The following is a 26,582-nucleotide window of genomic DNA, read 5'->3' as shown; positions in this document are numbered from 1 at the left end:
CCAATGAAAGTATTACAGTACAGCATAACAGTCCTGCCCACCCTGGAGTGCAACGATATTTTCTTGCTGCCTGACAGATTAATGCTTTTAAAATTAACATTTGAATTTGTGTGTGAAATTGAGAGTTGCCCACTTGTGTACGATTTTGAAAATTACTCTTCCAATAGAATCTATGTTTGCAACCATTTGGAAATAAGATTTGAAATATTAAATCAAAAACTTAAAAATAATACAATCCAATAATAAATCATTTGCAACATAAATTATTGTAATAGCAGAGAGCTACATTCTAAAGCCACTTAATTTTCATTTGCACTAGTGTGTGTGTGTGTGTGTGTGTGTGTGTGTGTGTGTGTGTGTGTCCTACACTAAAATAACCCTACCTTTTGATTCTTGTATTTCTGATAATAGGAATAAATAAACTTCACAAAATGCTTCTTCTTCCATTTTTATCAATTTATTTGAGCATCATTTTCAGTGTTTTAGCAGGACAGTCAAAGCTAAAGAAATTGAACTAATTCTTGAAAATACTACTGAAGTTAATTGAAAGTCGAAGGTGGAACAATGCAAATAACCAAAGATCCAAATCTACTGGCAGTTTGAGCCATTGCCTCATACTCCAAGAAATAAAAACCCAATTTGATAATAAAGCTTTATAAAATTCTATTATACTAAAATAAGGTAGCACTTAATTTTGGGATAGACATGATTTTCCTCGTGTTTTTAAATTTAAGTAAAATGATAGCTACTACCTCTGTTGGTTAAAGAGAAGGCATCCAACAAAAAGACTGCCTGAGTCTGATAGAAGATAATCAGCCACAAAATTTAGAGGTGAAGTTTTTGAGTTCCAGCCACAATACATGTCTCAAATCACTAAGCAGAAGAACGACAATTCTAAAGTAAGGTGGCCAAAAGAATTGGTATTAGAGAGGGGAGCCTAGAAACAAAAGGGTCCACAACAATTATTTCTTCTTTCTTAAGGTACCTTGGCTTCTGAAATGCAATTTTTAAAAGAGTATAAGTTGATCAGGATAGTGGATAAAATCTTCTATTCAAATGTTAAAGGGAACAGTTAAATTGGTAAGTTCAAATTAGCATGAGTGGACATCTGTATTAATGAAACCTATGAAAGATTTCTGTGTGCATTTATCTTTATAAATTCTTATATTTTGGTTGTGAGCCTAGCCTTTAATGGCTGAGCCATCTCTCCAGCCCTCTTTATAAATTCTTTTATATGAAATTTCTTGTGTATATTTAACCTATAGTAATATGTGATGGGTAACATTTTCAATTATGGGAAATAATTAGCAAATTACATAGTTTTAAAGCGTTTTTGCACTCAAACTCCATTTATTGTGTCTTTGAATGATTTCTTTATGGAATATTCTACAAATGATTGAAATTATTCTAAATTATTTTATTATAGCAATATCTAATATTCTACTATAAAAATCAAGATACAACTCATACTAAGCTGTTGCTATTGAGAGACCCCTCATTGATCCAACATAAGTAGTCTCTTGTCTTCAAGATATTCATTGCTGCAATTTGTAGTGCAAAAGATAACCTATGTTCTGATACTATTTCAACTAATAAGTGTAAGCTAACTAGAGTCACCATATTAAATTTACAAAATGCATAAGATCAAAGAATACCAGAAGAAATATTTAAAAGACTAAAAGCAAAACAAAAGAAGAGTTAATGGAATATGTAACTATGGCAATTACCCCAAGGCTTGCACAGTGGCAGATCCACCCTGGAGAGTAAAAAGACTTACTGGATATGTGGTCTGACATTGTGTCCACTGGGAACACATACTATCACTTAGTATTATGCAAGCTACCTTGTTGGTAGAGTTTCATCTCCCTGCTAAATTTGCCCCAATGAGTTTTCCAAGATAACATATCAAAAATGATAGCCTACTCTTTCAAAATTATGCCTGTTAATAAAATTGGTACATAATAACTCTACTAAGGTTAATTGTATTTGCAATAACAGACAAACTATGTATGAAAATGAACTTAAGGTGATAAAGAACCCATTCCCAACTATAGGTCTTCTGCAAGAATTTGCAGCATGCTTTCTGCTAACGCATGCCATTAAATCCAAATACTGTATCTAGAAGTCACAACATGCTTCATGTTGATCATTGTTCTAGAAAAATCTATTAGCTTGAATATAATATGGAATTTAGTTATGATCCCATTATTTTCTTAGAAAGAATGGCATCCTTTTCTGATTTCAATCCCTCTTCATATATGTTAAGGGTTTTTTGTTTCTCAGACCACATGATGTACTGGTGCATACCAAAATCATTTTATACATCAAGGGAGACAGAGGGAATCATTCAACATACCTTGGTAGGGGGCACTAAAACCACGGTAGCGGTGATTGCTGTCTGTAACAAAATGGAGTCGGAGCCAGTTTTTGTTGCTGATAATTGGTGGTGGTATATTCATTCCAGACAACCTGAATTATGAAAGACAACAACATAAAAATTTAAAAAGCTTTTCAGCAGGAAACATTCTTACTGACTGGGGACCAAAAAGTATCTTCCTGTATAAAATATAGAAAACAATGACTTTATACTTCCAACTCTTTTTAGGAAATGCAAAATATTTATGGATTATAAAATCAATCATAATACAATAGTACAATTTCAACCACTCTATTTTGATCAGGGTGCATGTGTTACTGAAATCTACTGTAAAATTCACAACTCTAAATTACAGTTTACACTAATAATAGATTTATCACCTTGATAAATATTAAAGATACTAAGCATTTAATTGATGGTAATACTCATGGTATTTCTCTGCAGAGAACAACTGACCATGCCCTGCTCATCCTAGTTAATAACCCCTCCCAAAACAACCCCTAAAACTATGGCTACTGGATTCTTTTTGTAGAGGGTTAGACAGACTGCAAGCCCAAGCATCTAAGGAAGTTTGTTGTGAGATTGTATATATTATATTAAAGGGAATATAATATATTACATGGAAGTTATAACCATGGAATCTCAATGTAATAGTGAGTTTATATTACTTTGATAAGACACCATGACCTGAAGCAACTTTTGGAAAAAAAGGGTTTATTCCTGTTTATGTCTCCCTCACAGTCCATCATAAATTCAGGGAAAGAACTCAAGGCAAGAAACTGATGGCAGAATATGAAAAAGAAACCATTGGTGTGGCCCTCTTACTGGCTTCCTCTTCATGCCTTGCTCAGCCTGTTTTCTTATACAGACTAGAATCATCCACCTAGGAATAGTACAACCTACAGTGAGCTGGGCTTTCTCACATCAAACAGTAACCAAGAAACTAGCCCTGAAATTTGCCTACATGGCAACCTCATGGAGCCATATGATCTTTAAGGTTACCTCTTATCAGACATGTCTAGATTGTTGTTCAGTTAACAGAAAATAAGCAGCACACTCAATAAAGCAGCTGGATAACCAAGATCTGTAAAATAACCATACCAATTGACATGATAGCATGGTGTGCACAAATACCTCAGGCTCCATGTCTAGATAACTATCTACCAACTACTAGTGATTGCTGAGAGAAGTCCCTTTACTAGGAATGGATGTTCTAGTTCATTATCTAATACCAAATGGTCAGGTAAAAATCCTATAAATACCAACAACACCAAATAGACAGCATTTTGCACACACACACACACACAAAAAACAACAACAACACATATATACATATGTGTGTTACATGTATGTTACATATATTTTTTACATATCAATATCTATATTTATGAATAATTTTAAGGAGAAACAGGTCATGAATGGGAAGGAATCGAAGGTTTTGTGGGAGGGGAGCCTGAGAGAAAATATATAAATATAGCAAATGCTTAGAACATTTAAAATGCTAATTTAACTTGATTTTGAAAGAATAATTCACAATTGCATAAAATCAAATGCATTGACCTATCTGTATTTCCTCAACTTCGGTATTCATAGACACAGTCAATACTAAACAGATATTTATTCATGTTCTCCAAGACGGTGAAGCCTAACTGTTGCCTCATCTCTCTCCCTCCCGTTCTTGTCTCTCTCTCCTCCATCTTTTCTCTCTCATTTTTTTTGCACGTTTTGATGTGCTTGCTTCTCTGGCCCCAAGATGAGACGTTTTCTTCAGGCACAGTTGCCCGTGACCTTGTTAAATTAATTGTCCTGTGTTCAGCCACACTTCTCTCTCCTCCGATTCACTCATTTATCTTATCTCGGAACGCTTTAATGGACTTCTTTTTAGGACTGAAATAAATATAATTCAACTTTATTTACTTACTCTTAATCATTGTCAGACAAGCCGGCTTTGAAGAAGGAAGGTTAAACCAGATGCTTAATCTCCTTCTATGTCCTCAGGGAACACCTTGTAGGCTTTCATGTCTCCGTTCTTACTTTATGTAGTCAGAAGTATTCTATTTTTCCAACTATTAGAGTTTTTTTTTTTGTAGCATGTTAATCCATACTTTTAGGTACATTAATTAATTTGTAATATTGAGATGTTGGGTTTAATTATCAAGAAAATTAATAAATAGAAATTACCACGGCACAAAACTTAGTTTTAAGTGCATACTTATTTGTTCTCATTCAACAACACCTTTTAATCCCAATTTTATACCATTAGCAAAGATTTTCAACTTTTACTTTAACCAAAACCTATCTGGAATGCTATTTTCTTTCTAAGACTTTTATGTATGTGCTCTGAGATACATCAAAGTGAAGGGTTGTATGTTTCTTACCTTTGTGTACATTACTAAATCTTTAAATGATCATGGTTAGCTAAGAACTGAGCATAAAGAATGTGTTAACTCACAAATAATGAAAATGCTAATTCAGTTAAGTCACAACTTGTTACAATTTTCTCAAATTATGTTCTGAAATGCTGTACAGAAGTCCTTTTAGAGTTGGGGAAGACATACTTTTCAGTATCTTTTTTTTAATTGCTCTTATGTAATCATATACTTACAGTTATTTTTTATCTCAGAATTTGAGAAACATATATGACAAGTTATCTTTGTGTGTCCATACTAGACAAGAATAGTGAATGTCATGCAGTTTACAGAACCATTATAGAAACCATTAATATTATTTATTATGGATATTTGGAAAGGAATTCATTATATAGTCTTAAGAAGTACTACTGTGTTTAATAAATCAAAACAGAAAGTGTACCAATCTTAATTTTCTTTTCTTTAAGCTTCTATTGGACAAAAAATATAGTTAGTCATGCAATTCAGGAATGGTATGCTTCCTGAGAATCCTATACAAGTCGTGATCAAGAGTCATGAAGATGGCACATGTAGCCAGATTGAACAGTTTGCATTTTCTTTGACAGATGTGTGAACTGGCTCGGTGTGATATGAAATATGCATTGTTTAGTTGAATGAATTTATAATAACATAGGAAATTGAGCTATAAATCTCAATATGTTTGATAGGGGTGATTGCAAATGGAATTAACTGACTAATGAGGAAAGAGCCCTGTGATTGTAGGTACTATGATACCATAGTTGGCGCACATGGCTAACACAGGGGGGAAAAAAGAGGCTCACAGAACACCAGCATCCCTTACTCTCTTCTTACTAGCCTGCTATGATCTGAACTTCACTATTCTGCCTTGCCTTCCCTGTGATGAGAAACTGTATCGTCTGAAAATAATAAACAAAATAAAATTTGTCATGCTTAAAATGTTTCAGTATTAGAGGATTGACTATGAGCATTCAGAAGTAATACATTGTATAATCAAAACTGATAACACTGTTATACCATGAAAATAAAATTATAATTAAGAGCCTACCAACAGCATCTGAACAGATTTTCATTGTCTTTCTTCCTTCCTTCCTTCCTTCCTCCCTCCCTCCCTCCCTCCCTCCCCCTCCCTCCCTCCCTCCCTCCCTCCCTTCTTTCTTTCTTTCTTTCTTTCTTTCTTTCTTTCTTTCTTTTTCTTTCTTCCTTTCTCTCTTTCTTCTTTCTGTCTTGTCATTGCCAGTACCAACGCAGTCCAGGGCATGAAGCATGCTAGTACAGTTCTCTACTACTTACTCTCTTCCTCCTTAATTCTTCTAAACAGTTAAAAATTGAGAACAATTGAGCTCATTTTATGAGGTTAATATTACCCCTATACTAAAATGAAAATCAGCACAAAAGCTCTCAGGATACAAGTTAAACATGAAAATCATTCATTAATATTATACATTAATATTGAAAATATTAATCACAAAACTCAAACACTTAAATATATAAAACTCATTAATTATTTATCATGTCTGTAATCTGGAAATTACAAAAAGGGAGAAAAATGCAACTATAAATAATTCTTACAGAAAATAGAAGAAGAAATTATCAGACAACCTTACAAAGGTGAGTTGTATTCCAATAATGTAACCAGGCAATGGCATCATAGGTCCAGATGACTACACACAAATATATACCTTGAAAAACTACATATAGATGTAAATGACTTTGAGACTGCTACTCTTGTTTTGCAACTTGACTACATATGAAATTAGCTGGGGCCAAAATATTCGGGGACACTTGTGATGGATGTTTCTTGATTGGATCATTAGAAGCAGGAAGACCCCCCTTATACCTGTACCACACCTTCTGTGGACAGTCTATATAAGGAAAGTGGATGAAGAAAGCACTTATTCTTTGCCTACTTGACCTTACTACACTGGGAAGATCATTCCTTCATTGGTATTAAAGCCCACCTCTAGACACTGAAGAGCACCAGAGACATCCAACCCTGTGGATATTGGATTCTTAGATTTTCTGGCTGGAGACAACCCTTGTTAGGACCCTCTAAAAACAGCACGGCAATATATACATGAATGTGGCACTGAGACAGGAAGTAGACACAAGCCCCTATCCCTAATTCAGAAGCTGTTTATCTCCAAGGGACTCACAATGGATATACAAACCACACTGCAGGGCAGTCCCCATGCATGTCAGCAAACAGCTAAACCAAAGTGAACATAATGATGTATGTATCATATGATTTGTGTCATATGATACTTGCTCACTAAGCATCATAATGCTTTTTCTGGGCGTTTAGTTTTAAAATTCCTGCTTTTTTTCTGATGAGAGAGAAAGAGAGCAAAAAAATGTGTGGATTTGGGTGAGTGAGGAAGTAGGGAGATCTTGGAAGAGTTGGGAGAAACCATAAACAAAATATATTGTATAAAAATCTGTTTTTGCTGGGCGTTGTTGGCACATGCTTTAATCCCAGCACTTGGGGGGCAGAGACAGGTTGATCTATGTGAGTTGGAGGCCAGTCTGGTTCACAGAGTGAGTTCTAGGACAGCCTCCAAAACAATACAAAGAAACCCTGTCTCAAAATAAAAGGAAAAAAATCAATTTTAATAAGAAATTCACATACGTCACATTGCAAAAAACTTTAGAAAGTAAAGCCATGTAATGATTGCTGTACATTCTGAAAAGCGCTTGAGAAAATTTGCTCACTACAGATCTTAGGTCGAGTCAGCATAGTGGTAAAAGAATAAAATTAACTTAACCTGATAAAAGCCACCACAGGGGGAAAAATCAAACATGTTAGTGCACTAACTCAAGAAAAATAAATAAAAGGCTTATTGACTTTCAAAGAAGGAATTGAAGTGTTTCTATCCACAAAGGCAAATTCACCAATTAGAAAATCTCTATGAAGATATGCATTTCAAGTACAACTTGCAATTGAATCAGTCAAGATCTGAGGAGAGAAAATGAATATACAACTATCAGATCACAGCTCTACAATTGAAAATTTCAATAAGATATCACTTTTGAACGTGTTATCAAGTGGATTCAAAAAATATTAGATTGAAAGACATGTAAAGTTTTGTGTGTTTTAGGCTTAAGAGAACTAAGTATAAAATCACTGATAATGTAGCAAGTGTATGAGGGTACTAATATCTGTTACAGAAACAGTCATGCTGAAATGCCAATTTTACTCCAAGGGACCCATATTTTCAACAAAATAATTCTAAGGCATGGCAGGCAATGTTTTATGTAAATTACCATATACATCTGAAGTTTCATGCAAAAATATCAATTGATGTTATATTATCATCTATAGTAATAAGGACAATATTGCTTTGCTGCGCTGATGCTCTCAGAGTGAAAGAGAAAGAACAGACTCTCAAGACACATCAATTCAAAAATCAATGGTTGTCAACCCAATGATCTAAGTAATTCAAAAAAAAGGCAATGTCTTCTCACTAAACAGCACCAGAACAAGTATATACAGCAATGTATGAAAGAAACAAATTAAAATTTCTCAAGACATGCTAATACTTAAACAAGAATTAATTAAAAGGGAATTGCAGACTTCAATGTAGAAGGGAATTTAAAACTTCTAGAAGGAAGCACAAAAGAGAATCCTGTACTGAGAGACTGGCTTTTTGTAGTCCATTCTCTATGGAGTTTTATGTTGCTCAGCCTAGATACAGGCAGGAGGAACTTGGTCTTCCCTCAACTGATCAGACAGATTTTGTTGGTTCCCCATGGAAGGCCTCAACCTTTCTGAGGAGTGGATGGGGTAAAGTGGGGAGAAGGCTGGGGGCAGGGGCAGCAGGAAGGTAGAAGGGAGAGAGAACTGTGATGGGTATGTAAAATAAGATTGTTTTAAAAATAAAAAAATACATGAAATAAAAAAGAAAAAAATCAAGGTTACATCAAATGTAAAACTATCTGTTCATGGAAATACACCAAGAGTCCATTATTTTGAGAGTGAGTGTGGGAGACATTGGAGGGAGAAAATATAAATGAAAAATTAATGTAATTATATATTCTTTACAATTTAAAAACTATGACTATCATCACACATTCAAATTTTTCAAATCACCTACATACATATACACATATATGTATTTATAATCCAAATTAATATCTTAATATATGACCAAACTTTATTTTGTATGTAATTAGTTTGTTTAATTTTCCATGCTAGAACTTATTAAAAATTCCTGAAAGAAATTTTAATTTCTAGTAATTTGTCTGTTTATTTTCTTATGTTTCTCCCATGAATTTGCACCTTGTATGTTCAATGAATTCTTTCAGATTATCACAAGTCTCAGTAGCTCCTTAATTTGAAGACTTTCTGATTTAATTAAGAGTTTATTTAGCAAATCAACACGTTGAGATATCATGGCTGAAACTATACTTTTGCTTTTATTTAATTTAATATAACTTATCCATTGACATCAACAATGACTACAAATTTGAAGATTGTCAAGTTCCTCTTGATTAGAACACTAAAGGATGATAAAGCAACAGCCTTCCTGGGGAAAAATTTAAACAACATACAACAGAAATATGAAAATTATCTTCTATTAATTTTCTAGCAAAATATGCTAATATGTCCAGGAGAGTTTTTAAGATAATACACAATTGGGATGTTTACATATATCTGTGCGAAAGTGAAAAGGAGAATGATGGAACAGGAAGAGTAATATATTAGCATTTTAATCACAGTTCCTCATAGAGGCATGGAGAAGCCAGCATAAGTGTCCCATGTTTATACTTGTTTATTTTCTAACACTGAAGATGAGACATTACCTACAAGCAATACAGAAAATTTCTAATTTGATATACAATTCATATGTTAAAAAACAAATACAGTTAGCCATAATCACAAACATAACATAAAATCACCACTAAAATATAATGGCTATGTTAAGTTGCTTTTTCTGAAGCTAAGAAGCCATTTGTTGAATAATTATGAAAGGCCACACACTCCTGAAGAGATTATATCAGCAAACTAAACAGTGTGCCTCCTACTTCATTCAAAGGCTCATTATATAATTGAGGTTGGCAAGATTGCCAGCCAAAATGGAAATGATGGCAGAATAAAGTGTCCAATAGGAAGAACACAAGGCCTAGCAAGCTTCACAGCTTCCTCTCATTTCCAATAAGAAGGGAAATGTTATAACACAGTGAGTGTGCACTGATGGGGAATATCCATCTGTGTATGCTTATTGGTTGCTGAATAAAGCACTGCTTGGCCAATGAGGAAGAAAGTTAGGCGGCACTAGGACTCGAGGAGGATTCTGGGAAATGTAGGAAAGAGAAGTCTAGTGATCCAGGCAGGAAGTGACATAGCAGGCATATTCAGAATATAAGCAAGGACAAGAAGGAAGTTGTTCCTTTTCGCTTCTTCTTCCTCCTGCTCTCTGCTCTGGAGCTGCCATGTGATCGCAGGAAGAGAACGCCAGTGGGAGGTGTCTTCAATAAGATAAGTCTTATAAAATATATAGATTTATGATAATTAAGACTGAGCTAGCATATAAGAAATCCTAGACAATTGGACAGCAGCATTGTAAACTAATATAAGACTCTGTTTTTTATTCTGGATGCCCATGTGGTGGCGGGGCTCAGGCAGATGGAGCAAAGATTTATCATTACAGTGCACTCCTTGCCCACCTCTGGAAGTGTCTGGCTGAACTGCCTAGTAGCATTCTCTCCGTGAAAGAAGGAACTTACATGGGAGTCTGCACAGCAAACAGTCCTGAGGAGGATACAGTGTAAAATTCTTCACACCAACATAAAAATTGCTAGATTTTCCAGTATATGTACATTTTCAAGATGGCATTATTTATAAGGGTTAGTCAGAAACTGATTACATTTTCTTCATGTCAAATTACTTTTGTTTATAATTTTTAGAATAAAAAATTAACATGACAAACTAAGAATGGATTTCTTCTGAGATTATGTTTGTGAGCTAACAGATAACGTTGTGAGATAACGTTGTGAGCTAACAGATAATTTGATTCTTTGAGAATGATTTAATGCATGTTTTAAGACAGGATATATTTTAGTTGGATTTTATAGGATGGCATTTTATGATATCATTTGAATTACAAGTTTTTCAGTAATTTAACAGCATATTGCAAGCACATGGTATTTAAATATGAATTATTTTGAATTATGTTTACCAAATGAGAACCAGAGCAAAATAAATTTAAGAATATTTTATTTATATTTTTTGTTATTGTTTGCAATAAAGAATCAAACACGTGTTCATAAATTTGAATACAGGCAGTATATTGCAGCAAGGGGAGGGCACCAGATCTTTAGGGGCAACTTGTTCCACCAATAGACTTGAGGTAATGGCCTTAAAGTGTGGCTTTGGTGTGTGACACAATATGCCACTACAGTTATATTAATTTTTATTATAAGCATTCATATTTATAATTCTGTATCCTATATAACAACTGTACAGGATCCTGCCATCTTTCTAACACTTCAGTGGTGTCTCTGAGCATTAACTGCAGGGGTTTTTTTTACAAATATCCTATTTGGGACTGAGCTCTCCATAGTTACTCATTTTTTTTTTTCATTTTGACAAGTTGTAGCTCTCTCTACCTCTGTGTGATAGAAGACGAAGTTTTATCAGTGTGGAAGTTGTTCTTGTATATATGCATGCAGATAACTATTTAGAACATAACTGGAAAAAATATAACTTTAATTTGACAGATATAGGCTCTACTGTAGGACTCGGAACTTGCCTGCCATGTGTGCTTGGCTAGATTACAGTACAAGTACAGTACTGTGGGGTTTTAAATTCAATTAGAAACACTTTGGTTACCCTCATGGTATATTGTTGCTATTATGAATCATCTTACTGACCTCAAAGACCTCTTTCAATAGTCAGGAGTACTAAAGAGGTTAACGTTGTGGTTGTGAGCTATGCAGTTATGTGAGGTGTGGTGTGTCAACAGCTTCCAGAAGAAATGGTTATACAATGGTCATGAAAAGCAATGGTTAGAGATGATATTTCTAGAGACAAATGGGCATACTTTAAAGACACTGTATGGTTATTGTAATTTTATGCTTCCTTAAGTGTTATGCCAGGACACTATGTGCAATACAGCAGTCTGATTTGTATCCCCCCAAAATCTGAACTGAGTATTAGGTAGAGTAGGGTTGCTCTCAAGGCCAGGAACAAACATGTTATTTAAATAATTGCATGGTTCTTTCTGCTGTAATTTGGGATTAACATTAATACCAGGAAAGATAAAGAAAGGGGTTGCTATTTTTTTTTAAATTTTATTGAAAGCCAACCGAATGTGGCAAAGGGAAAAGAATCAAAGCCTACAATGGCTAGAAATTTCAGTTCTGAGAACTGAGAACCCTCAACCAAGTTGGAAGAAGTACCGAAAGAGGTTATTGAGATGAATAGCGAGAGTTTAGCTTTGGATTTGTTGGGGTTGTTGAGATAAGGAGCCAATGTAGTGCTATTAATTATACACTGGCTATTAGTTTACCAATGTGTGCCCATAGCATTTAAAGGCACATTTTTCAATGCAGTCAGCAAGAGAATAAGCACACATAATGATATGGATGTTTTTCTCTGTTTCTCCTTCAATCTCTCCACAGCCCACCTCAAAGATCTTCTAAAAGAAGTGATATTAAGACTTTGGAAAGCTTTTCTCTAACAGTAGAATATGAGGCGGAGAATCTGTGGGATACAGTGCAAGGCAGCTGTGCTTGAAGGCAATTGGGAAGGCAGATGTTGGAATTCTCCCACATGGCTCACCATGGTCTTGAGATGTTGGAGTGATGCTTCTACAGTGGTGATGATTACTTGATTGTCCTACACATTTACATTTTGTTGGTTTGTTTCTTTGTTTGTTTAAGTGATATGAGACTGCCAGCTCAGCCTATAATATCAAGATGCTTTCCGAAAGAAAGGATGGGATCACTGTCTTTGGAGAGGGTTTTGCCCAATTCTAGATCAAAAAGTTTGTTTCTCGTGACATCATCTAAACCATTTATGCTACCAATTACCATAAATTATTTTCATTTAACAAAATGTCTCACTAATTTTCTACTTCTACTTATTTCCCATTCTCTCCTTAGAATACCATACACTTTTGACTTTCTGTATTATTTCACTTTCAAAAATGCTATTCATTCCATTCAGAAAACAGTTACTTCCTATTGAAGAATCCCATGATCTTTATTCTATCATTTCCTATCCAAGTTATGCATGTATTTCTTCTTACTAGTTGAGGTATATATAATGTGGGACCCCATGTTTCCTTGAGGTCCCTTTCCTGTGTCTATTCTTTCCTTAGCACTTGCTACTTATTCTTTTTCTGCTTTATCTTGTCTCTGCCATTTGAAGCGTTGTTATTGCCCAAATAGCTTGACAAACAGCTATTTACTCCAAAAGATTAGTTCAGATGTCTCTTGTCTGTGACACTACTATTTTTTTTTCTGGGTTTCTGCCTTGTAATGTGAGCAACAACCGCAAATCGCAGAAGTGTTTGTCTGCATGTCTTACACCTCCTTAATGCTTGAGAAACCAAGCCCAGTAGTCAGAATTAGAAAATTCTAAATCTGTGTTAAATGAAAAGCTTAAAATACCACTTAGAACACTAGATCAATCATCTGTCACTTGGATGAATAATTGCTATGTTATCCTAACATAGATGCTCAATTCTTCTTGATGTAGCTCTTGCTGTACTTTCTACTCTTCAATAATTTTTATACACACATATGTGTGTATGTATGTATGTATGTATGTATGTATGTATGTATGTATGTATGCATATATGCCATGGAAATGTCATTATATTTTAGGCCACAATATTAAAATTTAAATCATTGATCACCATAAAGTTCAAACAAGAAAAGAAAATAAAGCTGATTTTAATATTGAATTGAAGCAACTACTAATTTACCTACAATAAAAACACATGCTATATGGTGAAGAACCGACCTGTGAAACTGAAGAAGAAATTGAAGTGACTTAGAGAATACATACCTACCTCTGGTGACATAGAAAATCATGACTGTTTTTGTGGTGTTCTTCATGTTAAAAATGAATTAACATCAGGAAACTTTGAGAATGTTCTTTCAGATTGAAATGCAGTAGAGGAAAGAGCTTATTTTTTTCAATTATTTTATTTATTTCATTTTACATTCCAATCACAGTTCTCCCTCCCATACTTCCTCCCACCCCCCCCATCTCTCCCTAGCCCACCCCCAGTCCACTCCTCCCCACAGATAAGGGCTCTCATGAGGAGTCAACATAGTTTGACACAATAGGTTGGAACAGGGCCAGGCCCCTCTCCCATGCATCAAGGCTGAGCATGGCATCCAACCATGGGGAAAGGGCTCCTACAAGCTAGCTCTGACCTACTGCAACTGACCATGGCATCTCAAGTTAAGGAATGGGCTTCAGCAAGCTAGCTTATGAACCAGGTTTTTGTCATAGTCCTACTTTCAGGGGCCCCTCTGAAACTCCAAGCTTCACACCTGTCTCCCACATGTGGAGGGCCTAGTTAGGTCCCCTGGAGTCTCCATGGTTGTAGGTATAGAATTCATAAGTTTCCAAAGCTTGTTTCAGCTGTCTCTGTAAATTTCTTCATCATGATTTATTGATGCAAGAGTGATGTTCACTCATTAGGATATTAAAGGATTTGGGTTGCTCATAATTTAGGAACCAGCAACACATGGAATCCGATTCAGTCTCTCTCCTATTTGGTACCCAAAACCTAAGCAAAGCCCAGAGTGTCACAGGGAAGTTAGGCTGATCTATCTGGAAAGCATTTCTTCTTGTGATGTTTCTTTACATTTGTCTCAGCAAGCTAAGGTTTGATGAGCATCCTGAACAAATGGTTTTTAATCTCTGTAAGACTACTTTTTCAAAAAATATTATAATCTACTTAAAACAAGGAACTATGCAGCAACTAACATCTAGATGTCTGTAACTGAACTTTTATCCTCTCTGATTCAAGAACCTCCCTAAACTCGGCAAAAGTCTCATATACTCTAAGAATATCGAGGTAAGAGTTCAGATGTTTGTGTGTAAGGAACCTCTGAGTACCAGAACACACTCTGATTTTCCTCGGCCCCACTAAAAAGAAATGCGTGAGGTTTCTAACATTCAAATATGTTGTATGGTATCAGTAACAATTCTACCACTGCTCAACACTTAACAAGGCTGATGAACCAACTGACATGAATTAATGTTTTTAATAACAGGAAACACACAAAGAGGAACACACAAAGCAAGAGCAGATCAACAAATATGAAGGTTTTGGAAAAGAAGGACATAGTATATGTTAAAGCATGTGCACACATCCTGTTTTGAGTTGACCACTTTCATTTGTACAAAGATGCTTTAGTAAACAAGTTTTGAGGTGAGTGCATTTTTAAGTGAGCTTAGCCAGGAATTAAAAAAAATAAGAGAAACTATTTAGAAGATTATAAAATAATATCAATGTATAAAATGACATTATCAGACAACCTGCCTATTCACAACTACATGAACTTAGTTGTCCCTGATAGAAAAGAAAAATAATTTTATGATATTCAGAAAAAGGTTGAAACTATATTTATATGCATTGCACATTCAGTTAGCTACAGAAATAAATTATGTGTGGTTACTGATCTGATTTATCTGTTTTCTCTCAGAGTTCACTCAATCTAAAACAAAAAGACAATTACATATTAGCTAAGGAATGACATGAAATAATTATCCCGCCATACCAGTGATACGAAACTCAGGCATGTCAAAGGCAGAATGTTTCTCTCAACCTTTAAGGAGCACTGCTGAAAAATTAAATCTTTAAAAGTATAAATGTGTACTTCTCTATACATTTATCTCAAGCTCACAGAGGCAGAAAAGTATTTTGAGACTCAATATTTCTTCTCAAAAATGATTTTAGAGATGCTGAATGTAAATGTCTTATCAATCCTTTTTAAATGCATTCACAAACGTGTTATACATTAAAGAGATTAGGCATACACATCAATCTAAACACATAAATAAAAGTATTTTTAATACATACATTAGTATTAATTACTTGCATTGTAAATTTTGGGATGGGGTTATCTCATTTTGTATTAGTTGTAAATTCTGCAAGTAACAAAATCCCCAAATCTACCAACTGTGAGGTAACCCTTGGTTGTGGAAAATGGAGGGAGAGATGGGGGCATGTATGACTTGGGATCTTTTTAAAGTTGTTTTCCAATTTTATTTCAACAGTTGAAAAAAGTTTCAGCATGAAAAGTGAAAAATAGTTAAACATTTTTTATGGTATACTGAAAATATAATAATTCTTTTGCAACTGATGTTTGGCTAAGTAAATGCTGTTTTATGGGGTGTTTTTCTTTTAATAGAAGAGTTTATTAAGGGTTCACTTACAATTTCAGAGTTAGTCCATGACGATCATGGCAGGAAGATGTTTTAATAACTTATGTCAAAGGACATGCTGTTGTTTCCATTGCTTAGCAAGGAAATTCCAAACTTCATCTCTTTCTCTTTATAGCTTCCAGTGAAACAATGTTGATACTTTTAAAATTAATTTTTATTTAAATTAAAATTATCTTATTTTACATACCAATCCCAGTTCCCTCTCCATCCCATCCTCTCATTCCCCATCCCACCCCCCATCCACTCCTGAGGGAGGGTGAGGCCTCCCATGGGGATCATCAAAGTCTGTCACATCATTTGGGACAGGACCTAGCCCGCCCCATCCTGCATATCTAGGCTGAGAGAGTATCCCTCCATTCGTGCACAAGGGATAAATACTGGGTCCACTGCCAGAGGTCCTATAGACTGCCCTGGCCCCCAACTGACAGCCGCACTCAGGGGGCCTGGCTTGGTCCTATGCTGGTTTCTCAGCTGTCAGACTGGGGTCCATGAGTTCCCACTTGCTTAGGTCAGCTGTTTCTGTGGGTTTCCCCAGCACAGTCTTGAACCCTTTGCTCATCACTCCTCGCTCTCTACAACTGGATTCCAGGAGTTCGGATCAGTGCTTAGCTGGGAATCTCTGCTTCTGCTTCCATCAGCTACTGGATGAAGGCTCTAGGATGGCATTTAAGGTAGTCATCAATCTCATTATTGGGGAAAGGCATTTAGTGTAGCCTCTCTACTATTGCTTAGATTCTTAGTTGGGGACATTGTTGTGGATCCCTGAAAATTTCTCAAGTGTCAGATTTCTTGTTAAGCCCATAATGGCTCCTTCTTTTAAGGTATCTCTTTCCTTGCTCTCTGTCTCTGTTCTTTCCCCTATTCGACCTTCCAGATCTCTCATGTTCTCCTCCTCCCTTCTATCTCCTCTTTCTCCTTCCTCCCTCCTCCTCCCCAGTGAAGAAATTGTGGTACATTTTCACAATGGACTACTACTCAGGGAAAAAAAAGAATTACATCTGGAAATTTAAAGGCAAATGGTTGGAACTAGAAGAAACCATCCTGAGTGATGTAACCCAGACACAAAAAGAAAAACATGGTATGTACTCACTCACAAATGGATATTGGATATTGATCAAAGGATGACAGCCTACAATCCACAACCCCAGAGAAGCTAGGAAACAAGGAGGACCCTAAGAGAGGCATACATGGACCTGCCGAGAAGGGGAAGGGACAAAATCTCCTTTGAAAATGTTGATTCTTAACAAATCATTGTAATTTTAACTCCTTACTCCCAATTAGGCATTTCTTTTCTATCAAAAGTGTTTATGTCCAAAAGAGTTATAGTTTATCTGTTAAGAATACATACATTTCAAATTTCTCTAATGTGTTAAAAATAAAGTTCTTCTGCAGTAAAGTTATTCTTTAGTCATGTTAAAAAATTAAGTGCAATTATTTTTGAAGCGTTCTATTTGAAACTTTGTTAATTTTATTGAGATTTTGAATCTTTAAAATTGTTACTCTTCTTTATGTATGGAGGTTTAAACTGATCTTTTTTATTTTAGTTTTTGCTTGTGTATGGGTATGCTGTGTAGATTAATGAGTACATGCAAGTTTTCGTGTGGGTAGTGTCATTGTACTTGCATGCAGTTGCATTTCTGGTGTCTTGCTCGATCTCTGTTTACATGTATGCAGAGGTAGGGTTTCACAACTGGATCCATCATTCATTGATTCAGAAGGTTAGTTAAAGAATTTGGAAGGAGGATTCCTTGTCTATGCCTCGTCTCTGTCTCTGAAGCGCCTGGGTTTGGGTAGTCTCTAACACTATCCTAGCAGTCACTATGATATGAACTCAAATTCCCATGCCTGTCTTTGCATAGCAAACACTTTGTCAACAGTGACACCTTCCTAGCTCCTTTACCCCAACACTTTAAAATAATAATGACCAATTCACATGCAAACACTCATTTGAAGATTTTAAGTTGTAATACAGTAATGTTGGTGAAAAACACTACTAAATATCTAGGCTACTCAACCATATTATAGGTTTTGAAAGGCCAGGCCTTCATTTGAAATTTATCACTTGGTTAGAGCATGAGGGCATAACAGGTGCTCAGCAAATGTGGGCTGAGCTGTATTAAATGTCAACACCTAACCTTCAAGAAAAAGCCATCACTTTTTCCCATCAAAGCAAAGAGCAAATGTGACAAGATGATATGTCAATAACTTATGATTGAAAGGGAGGTTTTTCCAGGACTTCGTTCTAAATTTACCTCCACTCTTTACGCTTTAATAAATTTGGGATTGCTTTCTCATCATGTGTCAGCATGCATTCCAGTTACCTATTAGTAGGCGGGAGATGTCATGATCTTGAAAATAGTTACATCTTCCTAGCACAACTCTAACAGGCATTTACTTAATAATAATTAAAACAAATAGTGACTTTAAATTATATTATCCCTGAATTTAAAAGGTACTGGCTCTTCCTACCATAGACTTGAGTTTGATTTCTCTAGGAATCTTTTTTTTTGAAATTCTACACAACAATAATTTGTAAAACTATTTCACCTGTTCAAGTTAAATTGAGACTAATGTATTGTATTAAAGTAAGCAAATGAGATTTCCCTCTAGCCCACATTTTTGAGACAGACTTTCACAATATGAAGTCCAGGATGAGCTCAAATTCACTGTGTGCTCCCAGAAAGAGTCAACATCATTTTGACCCTGTACTCTAATCCTCCTATGTACTGAGAATACTGATGTCTGCCCCGTGCCTGATTTAAGCCTACTGTTAAAACTTAAAAATGTATGTCTCATGGGAAAATAAGAATTAGGTATCCACAAGTAAATAAAACTGTCAGTAGATTCTCAATTCCATTTGAAATAGGAAGTTTTTATAAATATGCTTATTGGATATTAATTAAATTCAAGGTTATATTAATTAGAATAGTATTTCTGTGGTGATTTTGTTGTTGAATACTATGTAAATAAAGAAATGTTATAGCATCTGGCCTGGATAAGAAAAATATAATTGTGTATTATAGAAAATCTTCACAGTGGATTGTAGTCATAGCTCAGGCTAAGAGTGCACACTGTTCTGCCAAAGAACTTCAGCCTGATACCCAGGGTCTAAATCAGGTGGCTCACAACCACCTATAACTACAACTCCAGGTGTTTCTGACACTTGTGTGCTCTGTGAGCATCTACAGTCATGTGCATACACCCAGACAGACACATGTGCATACACATACTTAACAGTAATAAAATCACAAGTAAAGATAGATATCTTAATTTTCTTAATTAATGAAGCACAGGTCTGATTATTTACATGAAGTGGTTACAAATATAAGAAACGATGACTTTGAGAGAATAGTCTTACCAATATTTCCTTTTTATATAATTTTATTTAAAAACAATCTTATTTTACATATCAGACCCCCCTTCCCTCTTCCTCCCATCTTCCCATGTCCTCCACCGACCTCCCCAAACCACCCCCTACCCACTCCCCTTTGCCTTCCATGGGGTAATCATTAAAATCTGTCACATCATTCAGGGGAAGACCTACACCTCCTTTGTGTATCTGTGCTGAAATAGTATCCCTCCATAAGGAATGGGCTCCCAAAGTTCATTTGTGCTCTAGGGATAAACAGTGGTTCCACTGTTAGAGGTCCCATAGACTGCCCAGGCCTCTTAACTGGCACCCACATTCAAAGGACTTGTTTTGGTTCAATGCTGGTTCCCCAGTTTTACAACTGGGGTCCGTGTGCTCTTACTGGGTCAGGTCAGCTGTTTCTGTGGGTTTCCCCAGCATAGTCTTGTTCCATTTGCTCATCCACCCTCCCTCTCAACAACTGGATTCCAGAGTATGGCTCAGTGCTTAGCTGTGGGTGTCTGTTTCTGCTTCCATCAGCTACTGGATGAAGGCTCTAGAATGGCAATTAGTGTATGCTTTTCTTAATTTCTCCATAGAAGAAATTGGCTTCATCTTGCATCCAGAAAACCTCCCTTGTTTATGTTTGAAGGTGGCCATTATGAAATAAAATTCAATGAATGACAAATTAAGGGAAATGATACTTGTAAGAAAAAATATGTGACCAGGATAGCAGAGGCCCTGAGAATGGATCAACTAGATCCCCACGGTCCAAAGAAAGGGTTCTGGTAGCATTTATCAATTTCGTGAGGAGGAAAATATTGCCACACACTGTAAAGTAGCTGTGGTCAACATCAAAGAAGTCAAATCCAGCTCTGACTATTCTAAGTGTGTTACACTGGGAACAGGACATGGTCCTTGAGAAAGCACAAGTCAACACTAAGAGACCCCAGAGTCAGGAAATATTAGATCAATCCCCCATACGGTCTTTGTTAATTGCAATAACTATTGAAAATCCCATATGAAAAGTCTTTCTGAATGGAACCCCATTAGAGCAGGCACTGAGATCAACAGCTAATAAATGGGAGTTAATGAAACTCAAAAGGTTTTGTAAAGAAAAGGACACCTTCTTTTGGAAAAGTGGCAGCCTGCAGAATGGGAACATATTTTGACCAACTATGCATCTATAAGAGGGATAATATCCAAATAAATACAAATAACTCAAAAAACTAGACAATAATAAAACAAACAATTTAATTACTAAGTGGAATACAGAATCTGGGAACCTGCAGGTAGACTAACAGCAGATTTCCATTTCTCCTTTCTCTACTCCAAATCCCATTATGCAGCCTGATTCCCAGCTCTGTAGTAAACCACCTGCTTTGCCGACTGTCCTCTCTGCCTCCATTTCCACTCATTTTCATAGTCACTTCCTAACCCCCCCATCATCCTGTTACCCCTGCCTCCAATTCCAGCAGGCATTCCCAGAGAACCAACAAGCCAAGCCTTCCAGAGAAGCAAGTAGGCCAGGAAAACAGGTAGGCTAACTGCAGATAGTCACCTCTTCCTTCTCTTCTCCAAATGTAATCCCTGTGTCTCATCCTCAGCTCCATAGCAGACTAACTGTGGCCTCTCTTCATTCTCTGTCCCTTGCCCCATTGCCAAGTGGAATGCAGTAAGATCCCTGTGGAATGCCCTGTTTGCCTCCCTCATATGACCCCCTCATTCTCTATGCAGTCCACCCCAACTCCAAAATGTTAGCTCTCGATATGTAGAAACACATTTTACCCAGAAACACAGTGATCACTCTTAACAGGATTCCAGAAAAATTTCCTACCAGGCAACACAGCCACCACATGCTCCTAAGAAATAGAGAGGACAACAGAAACCAAGAAATAAATAAACAAATAAACATCTACCCAACAAAGACAAGACCAGAAATCAGCATTTAGAATTGCAATCTTCCCAAACACAGATGCCTAGAAAATCTGCATAAAAATACAACTAATAACAGTTAGAGCAAGCACCCAGCATCCACAGCATAAGAAGCCCTGAGAAATTCAACATAGCTAAAACATAGTCAAAATAACTTTGACTATGACAGAGGTCCTTAGAGAAGAAATGAATGAATCTTTTAAAGACATTTATGAAAATAATACAGTGGCAGGAAATAAATAAAACAGTCCAAAATATGAAAGTGGAAATAAAATTAATAAAAAACAAACTAAGGGAACTCTAGAAATGAAAAATGTAGTATCTCAAAGAAGAGTATATCAAAGAGATAAGTTTTACCAATGAAATAAAGAAGACAAAATCTCAAGTATTGAAGACATAACAGAAGATTGCATGCCTCAGTTGCAGAAAGTATCAAATTTAAAAAAATTCTGATACAAAAAGTTTTGAAACACTGATAAAAACCAAATCTAGGAAGAGTAGGAATAGAGAAAGGAGAAGAAAACCATCTCTAAGACACAAAAAATGCTTTCAACAAAGTTATAGAATAAAATTCCCCTAATGTAAAGAACGTACATATCAAGGTACAGGAAGCATTCAGAACACTAAAGAAACTGGACCAGAAAAGACAATCTTCTTGACATATAATAATCAAAACAATAAATGTACAGAATAAAGAAATTGTATTAAAATTGCAAGGAAAGAAGACCTAGTAAGATATACAGGCATATCCATTAGAATAACTACAAACTTGTCAGTGGAGACTAACATCTTACACATGTCAAGATGCCAGTTCAGAATAATACAGCCAGCAAAATTTTCAATAACAATAGATGGAGTGAACCCTATGATACAACCAAATTTAAAAACTATCTTTCTACAAATTCAGCCCCACCAAAAGATCCTAAAAAAAAAAAAAAAAAAAAAAAACAATCTAATGATACTAACCAAACTATGGAAAACAAAGCATAAATAATCCCAGTCTAGAAAATCCAAAGAGGAGGCACACTGGTGCACACACACACACACACACACACACACACACACACACACACACACACAGACCACCACCACCACCACCACTATCACCACAGCCATTTAACAGGAGTCAACAAAACACTGCTCATTTTTAACTCTCAATATCAATGGTTTCAATGCAGTCCTTCTAATTCCCCCAAAAGGTACAGAATAACCAAAAAGATGTGAAAATAAGATCCAAATTTCTGTTGTATACAAGAAATATCCCTTACTATAAAGGATAGATATCACAACAGGATAAACAGAAAGAAAACTATATTGCAACCAATTGAACATCAGGATCAAGCTGGTGTAGCTATTTTGATAACTGGCAAACAAAATAGACTCCAAAGAAAAACTAATGGGAAGAGTTGATAGAAAAGGACACTCACTACACTCATCAAATGGAAAATCTACCAAGTGGACGTTTTAATGCTTAACATCTATGAACCAAATGTAAGGACACCAAGTTCATGAAAGAAACACTGCTACAACTTAAATCACATATTGACCCTCACACACGGATAGTGAGAGGCTTCATTATCTCAACATGCAGCCAACTACTTCAAAAGTTAGCTACCATGACTTCCCTGTCATGACTAAGCCTTCCCAAAACATTAGACAAAAATAAACACGGCCTCACACACACAAGTTGCTCCTCATCCAATATTTTGCCCCATCAATAAGAACAATAACTGACATAATGCCTATATCCTGATTATCCTATACACATTATTTAGTTATTTCCATTTGAGCTATATGAGGACATCTCAAAATCAAACTTCCGTTGTTCTCTCTCCAAGTATGTTCTTCAACAGCTAATCCAGACACCATTTTAACAAGACAACATTGTAACACAGAAGCCTAACACATTTGAGTCATTGATTTCTATGTTCTCCTCAGTATCAGCTGGCTTAATCCGTTGCAAGGTATGCAATGCCTTCCAAAACGCATCCCAATTTAGTTCATTTACTCCATTGTATTTCCATCAGCAAGATCCCCATTGTACCACAAACACACTTCACCAGTCACTCAGTGACTCTTTAAACACTTCTACAAATTGCTTTTCAGCTGAGAGCCGAAGCATATTTTGTAAAGTCTGAACCATCATCTCACTCAACGTCTCAAATTTGGAATGAAACTTCAACTCTTTATCGATGCTTCACAAACCCTGGGGTTCTGGGATTTGCCTGTTCTACAACTTCATCCCCCATGGGTAAATCTTCCTCCACTGCTCTACAGCCAGGCTGACATTTCTCATTGTCACTGCCAAGCCTTTATACTTATTCTTTGTTAAGGGTACAATGCCTTTCCTCTAGATAATTAAGTTCAGGTTCAACATTCAATGGAGATATTCTTCACGTAGCTGTCCTGCAATTTCTTATTTGAAAGAGATCTTCTCCATTCTGCACAGAGGTAACTGTCATATTTACATTCTTCAGTTCTTCCAAACATTTCACTTAATTTTTTTTTTGTAATTTGGCTCTTATAACATCAGACATTTGGAAGTAGATTCCTCATATGTCTTTGTTACAACTCTCTCCTGGAAATAAGGAATATGACAGCCTATCGAAAGATGAAAAACTAGACATTTTAAGATTAAATGACATTTAAAAAAGAAAAATGTCTGCAAATTCAATGTTTCTGCTTTATATCCATCAAGTGTGCTGAGTGAGAAAGTTCTTTATAGCAATATGTTGACGGATAATAGTTTAGTGTCACTCATAGCTTTTGTAGAGTGAAATTATTCCATTCACCATTATTCAAATAGGTTACTAAACAAAATTCTAATTAACATTAAAGATTTGCATTTGAAAGAAAAATAGAAAATCATTGTATTAACAGATATAAAATATTTACATATGATATTAGGAAACACCTGATGTTTTATATATGAAATGGAAAGGCTATTTTTAAAAGATTTACTATATAAACCAGGCAGTAGTGGCACATGCCTTTAATCCCAGCACTCGGGAGGCAGAGGCAGGGGGATCTCTGTGAGTTCGAGATCAGCCTGGTCTACAAGAGCTAGTGCCAGGATACCTCAAAAGCCACAGAGAAACCCTGTCTCAAAACCCCCTCCCCAGAAAAAAAAAACAAAGATTTACTATTTATTATTAATGTATCTGTGTCTGTGTTTGCTCATCACCTTGAACTGTAATGACAGTATGAGCTCTAAGGTGGGTTGTCTTGTCCAACCTGTCTGGTCTTCTCTTTGCAACAGACATAGACCATTACAGAAAGGCACAAATGGCCAAAATGCAGAGATGTAGAGCCCAGGCCCAAGATTTATCTCTAAATCAACAGCATGTAAGACACAGGGTTATTGTAGAGGGTAGAGAATTTATAAAAGCTAGGTGAGCAAGAAGTTTGATGTAGGATTGTGCAACACAGAAATTTCAGAAGCTACAAGCTTGAAGTCTCACCAACATGGCTGCCTAAATATGAGCTGAACAGAAGTGACACCAGTCGATGGGCTAAGATTGACAGGGGATTCTTCACTGATGCCTCGACCCTAGACAAACATCTCTAGGCAACTAAAGAATTCTGAGAGCTAAAGAAATAATCTTCCTCCTATGTAAGGAGGACCCTAAGAGAGACATTCATGATTCCCTGGAAAAGGGGAAAGGGACAAGATCTCCTGAGCATATCAGGAGCATAGTAGGGGGTGGGAGGGAGCTAAGAGAATGAAAAGGGAAGAAGAGGAGGGCTGAGTAGGACATAAGGGAGCAGAAAGCTTGAGTTGGGGGAAGAATAGAAGAAAATAAGATAAGAGATACCATAATAGAGGGAGACATTTTAGGTTTTAAAGAGAAACCAGGCACTAGGAAAATGTCCAGAGATCTCCAAGGATGACACCAACTAACAATCTAAGCAACAGAGGGGAGGCTACCTTAAATGCCCTCCCCTGATAATGAGATTGATGACTGACTTATATGCCATCCTAGAGCCTTTATCCAGCAGCTGGTGGAAGTAGAAGCAGACACCCACAAATATTTACTGAACTGAATTGGAATCCAGTTGCAGAGAGGGAGGAGTGATGAGCAAAGGGGTCCAGACCAGGCTGGTGAAACCCACAGAAACAGCTGACCTGAATATCGGGGAGCTCTTGGTCCCCAGACTGATAGTTGGGATACCAGCATGGGACTGATCCAGATCCCAGGAACATGGGTTTCAGTGAGGAGACCTCAGAAATCTACCGGACCTCCTATAGTTCAGTACTTATCCCTAGCATAGGAATGAACTTTGGGAGCCCATTCCACATAGAGGGATACTCCCTGAGCTAAAACACACAGGGGTAGGCCTAGGCCCTATCCCCAAGGAAATGATAGACTCTGATGACCCCCTATGGCCTCACCCTCCCTGGATAGCAGAAAGGATATGTATTAGGTAGGGTTTTAGTTGGGGGGGATGGTAGAGGAGGAGGGGAGGGAGAGGAAAATGGGATTCACATGTAAAACAATCTTGTTTCTAACTCAAATAAAAAAAATAATCTTCCTCAAGGAAGAGCACATCAGTTGATCTTCCCATACAAAGGGTCAGTCCTGAAAACATATACATATAAGGAACATAATACATACAAAGTGGGTTATACTTCTGTGTTTAGGAATATGAAATATGTGTGTGTGTGTGTGTGTGTGTGTGTGTGTGTGTGTGTGTGTGTATTCGTCTGTGCATGTGTGCATATGTGTGTGTGCACAATTCCATGTATTTGAAAGAGCACAAAATATGAAGGATACATGGGAGAATCAGAGAGAGGAAAGCCAAGGGGAAATGACACAATTCTGTTATAACTTTAAAAACAACGGGGAGACACAGGAAGGATGTATGGATCTCTCTAGCAAGGGGAATTAGAATAGATTTCTTTGAGTGGACTTGGGCCAAGTGGGGACATGGATAGAAAGGACCAGGTAGGGGAGGAGGAGAGATAGAGATATAGAGATGAGAGAGAGAGAGAGAGAGAGAGAGAGAGAGAGAGAGAGAGAGAGAGAGAGAGAGAGAGAGGAAGATGAATGGAATAAACAGCTGGATATTTGGGAGGCAATGTAGAAACCTAGTGTTCTGGAAGCTTCCTGTAACCTACAG

General features: G+C 36.4%; 1 protein-coding gene across 3 annotated transcripts in view; it reads right to left on the bottom strand.

Annotated features, from left to right (window-relative positions):
- LOC100774887 (CUB and sushi domain-containing protein 3) overlaps positions 1 to 26,582 on the bottom strand; it is a 1,055,385-nt gene that overhangs the window by 707,368 nt on the left and 321,435 nt on the right. For all 3 annotated transcript variants that reach the window (XM_027431430.2, XM_027431431.2, XM_027431432.2), the window contains exon 6: positions 2,357 to 2,469. In XM_027431430.2, the coding sequence (XP_027287231.1) occupies positions 2,357 to 2,469 (113 nt within the window). The remainder of the gene's footprint in view (positions 1 to 2,356; positions 2,470 to 26,582) is intronic.

The sequence above is a fragment of the Cricetulus griseus genome, chromosome 10 (genome assembly GCF_003668045.3).
Source record: "Cricetulus griseus strain 17A/GY chromosome 10, alternate assembly CriGri-PICRH-1.0, whole genome shotgun sequence".
NCBI lineage: Eukaryota > Metazoa > Chordata > Mammalia > Rodentia > Cricetidae > Cricetulus > Cricetulus griseus.
Note: the sequence above shows the minus strand (reverse complement) of the source record. Positions and strands in the feature narration are given on the sequence as shown.